The sequence below is a fragment of the Clupea harengus genome, chromosome 2, assembly GCF_900700415.2.
Source record: "Clupea harengus chromosome 2, Ch_v2.0.2, whole genome shotgun sequence".
NCBI classification, from domain to species: domain Eukaryota; kingdom Metazoa; phylum Chordata; class Actinopteri; order Clupeiformes; family Clupeidae; genus Clupea; species Clupea harengus.
In genome coordinates, this window is record NC_045153.1 from 3,212,634 (window position 1) to 3,215,133 (window position 2,500).

General features: G+C 50.4%; 1 protein-coding gene across 2 annotated transcripts in view; it reads left to right on the forward strand.

Annotated features, from left to right (window-relative positions):
• Positions 1-402: 402 nt before the first annotated feature.
• slc10a2 (solute carrier family 10 member 2) overlaps positions 403-2,500 on the forward strand; it is a 4,959-nt gene continuing 2,861 nt past the window's right edge. For both annotated transcript variants that reach the window (XM_031580804.1, XM_031580801.2), the window contains exons 1-2: positions 403-950; positions 1,651-1,769. In XM_031580804.1, the coding sequence (XP_031436664.1) occupies positions 556-950; positions 1,651-1,769 (514 nt within the window). In that variant the 5' untranslated portion in view covers positions 403-555. The remainder of the gene's footprint in view (positions 951-1,650; positions 1,770-2,500) is intronic.

Below are 2,500 nucleotides of genomic sequence, written 5' to 3' on the forward strand. Positions count from 1 at the left end.
AGGGATGAGGACGAGATGCAGCAGTGACTGGAAGGAGCCAATAAAGTTAAGGGCCACAAGAGTGATAAGGGACACTGTGGTGCAATCACATTTATTGGGCACAAACTCGTAACAATGACATTGTTTTTTACCCTCTTGCCACCCGCCCCCCCTCTCCCTTTCCACTGTAAAATGGATGTGGACACTGACCCCATAAACCACGTTGAGCAGGAGTTAATTTTTGATTTTGGGCAGATTTTCTGCGTGCTGAGAGTATTAAAGAGGATCGGCGCAGACACTCGTCCTCTGTCAGCGCCACTCGCCGCCTGCGTACCGGGACCGAGGGAGAGGGACGCTGAAGAAGGACTGAACAGCTCTGGACTCCCCCTGGACCTCTCATCTGGATCCCACCACTGAGCTCTCTCTCTCTCTCTCTCTCTCTCTCTCTCTCCACTCGTCAGCCCCATCTCCGATTGATCCAGTCACTGAAAACCCACTTCAGCGCTTCTTCAACTCCAGGACTTCTCAGCCCCAATCTTATTTGTTAATTTTTATTTGTGGTCTTTGTGCGCCGCCATGTCTGCCGCCCCCTCTCCGCCGCCGCTGTCGACGTGCCACCCCAACGCCACGGTGTGCTCGGGCACGTCGTGCCTGGTGCCGCCCAGCGACTACAACGCCATCCTGAGCCTGGTGCTGAGCACGGTGCTCACCGTCATGCTGGCCATGGTGATGTTCGCCATGGGCTGCACCGTGGAGGTGGCCAAGCTGTGGCAGCACCTGCGCCGGCCCTGGGGCATCGTCATCGGCTTCCTGTGCCAGTTCGGCATCATGCCCTTCACCGCCTTCGCCCTCTCGCTGGCCTTCGACGTGCTGCCCGTCCAGGCCGTGGTCATCATCATCATGGGCTGCTGCCCCGGGGGCTCCAGCTCCAACATCATCGCCTACTGGCTGGACGGGGATATGGACCTCAGGTGAGAGAGAGGGACTTCACACACACACACACACACACACACACACACACACACACACACACACACACACACACACACACACACACACACACACACACACACTCCAACATCATCGCATACTGGCTGGACGGGGACATGGACCTCAGGTGAGATAGAGAGGGAGAGAGAGAGAGGGAAGGAGGAGGTATGGGGAAGAGTGTGGTGTGTGTGTGTGCGTGCGTGTGTGTGTGTATGTGTGTGCATGTGTGTGTGTGTGTTAATACTGACGTAGTGCATATATGTGTTTTCCAGTATCAGCATGAAGGCGTGTGTGTGTGTGTGTGTGCGTGCATGCGCGTGTGTGTGTATGTGTGTATGTGTGTGTGTGTGTGTGTGTGTGTTAGTACTGACGTAGTGTATATATGTGTTAATACTGACCTAGTGTATATATGTGTTAATACTGACGTAGTGTATATATGTGTGTGTGTGTGTGTGTGTGTGTGTGTTAATACTGACGTAGTGTATATGTGTGTTAATACTGACGTAGTGCATATATGTGTTTTCCAGTATGTTTGTGTGTGTGTGTGTGTGTGTGTGTGTTAATACTGACGTAGTGTATATATGTGTTTTCCAGTATGTGTGTGTGTGTGTGTGTGTGTGTATGTGTGTGTGTGTGTGTGTGTGTGTTAATACTGACGTAGTGTATATATGTGTTTTCCAGTATCAGCATGACGGCATGTTCCTCCATCTTGGCCATGGGGATGATGCCTCTGTGTCTGCTCATCTACACGTCTGTCTGGGTGTCTGCGGACACCATCCAGATCCCCTACACGAGCATCGGTGGGTTACACACACACACACACACACACACACACACACACACACACACACACACACACACAGGACACACACACACACACACAACACACACACACACACACACACACACACACACACACACACACACACACACACACACACACCACACACACACACACACACAACACACACACACACCCCACACACACACACACACACACACACACACACACACACACACACACACAAGACGGCAGGACGGACGGACGGACATGTACACACACATAAACACACATGCAGATTGATGTGCACACAGATCCCTGAGATAGGCCCTGATGCTAAGCTAGCTTTTGGTACAGTGCAGATGCACACAGGTTTATTTCAGCTTATTCATGTCTATTTCCTGTCATGTGGGGCTCATGACTCATTAAGTGTCCGTCAGAATGGTTTTATGTAAGAGAGAAACATTATCAATAATCATATCGTAATATCATATCAATATATCATTATCAATCACACCAATATTTGATTCATGTAGAGGAATGTCACTGCATCCCGCTGGGGGAGCTACGTTGAAAGCATAGCTTAGCCTGCTACCAATGACTTCAGACTGGAGGAGGTTAGAATGATAGCATAGCTTAGCCAGCCACCAATGACTTCAGACTGGAGGAGGTTAGAATGATAGCATAGCTTAGCCTGCTACCAATGACTTCAGACTGGAAGAGGTTAGAATGATAGCATAGCTTAGCCAG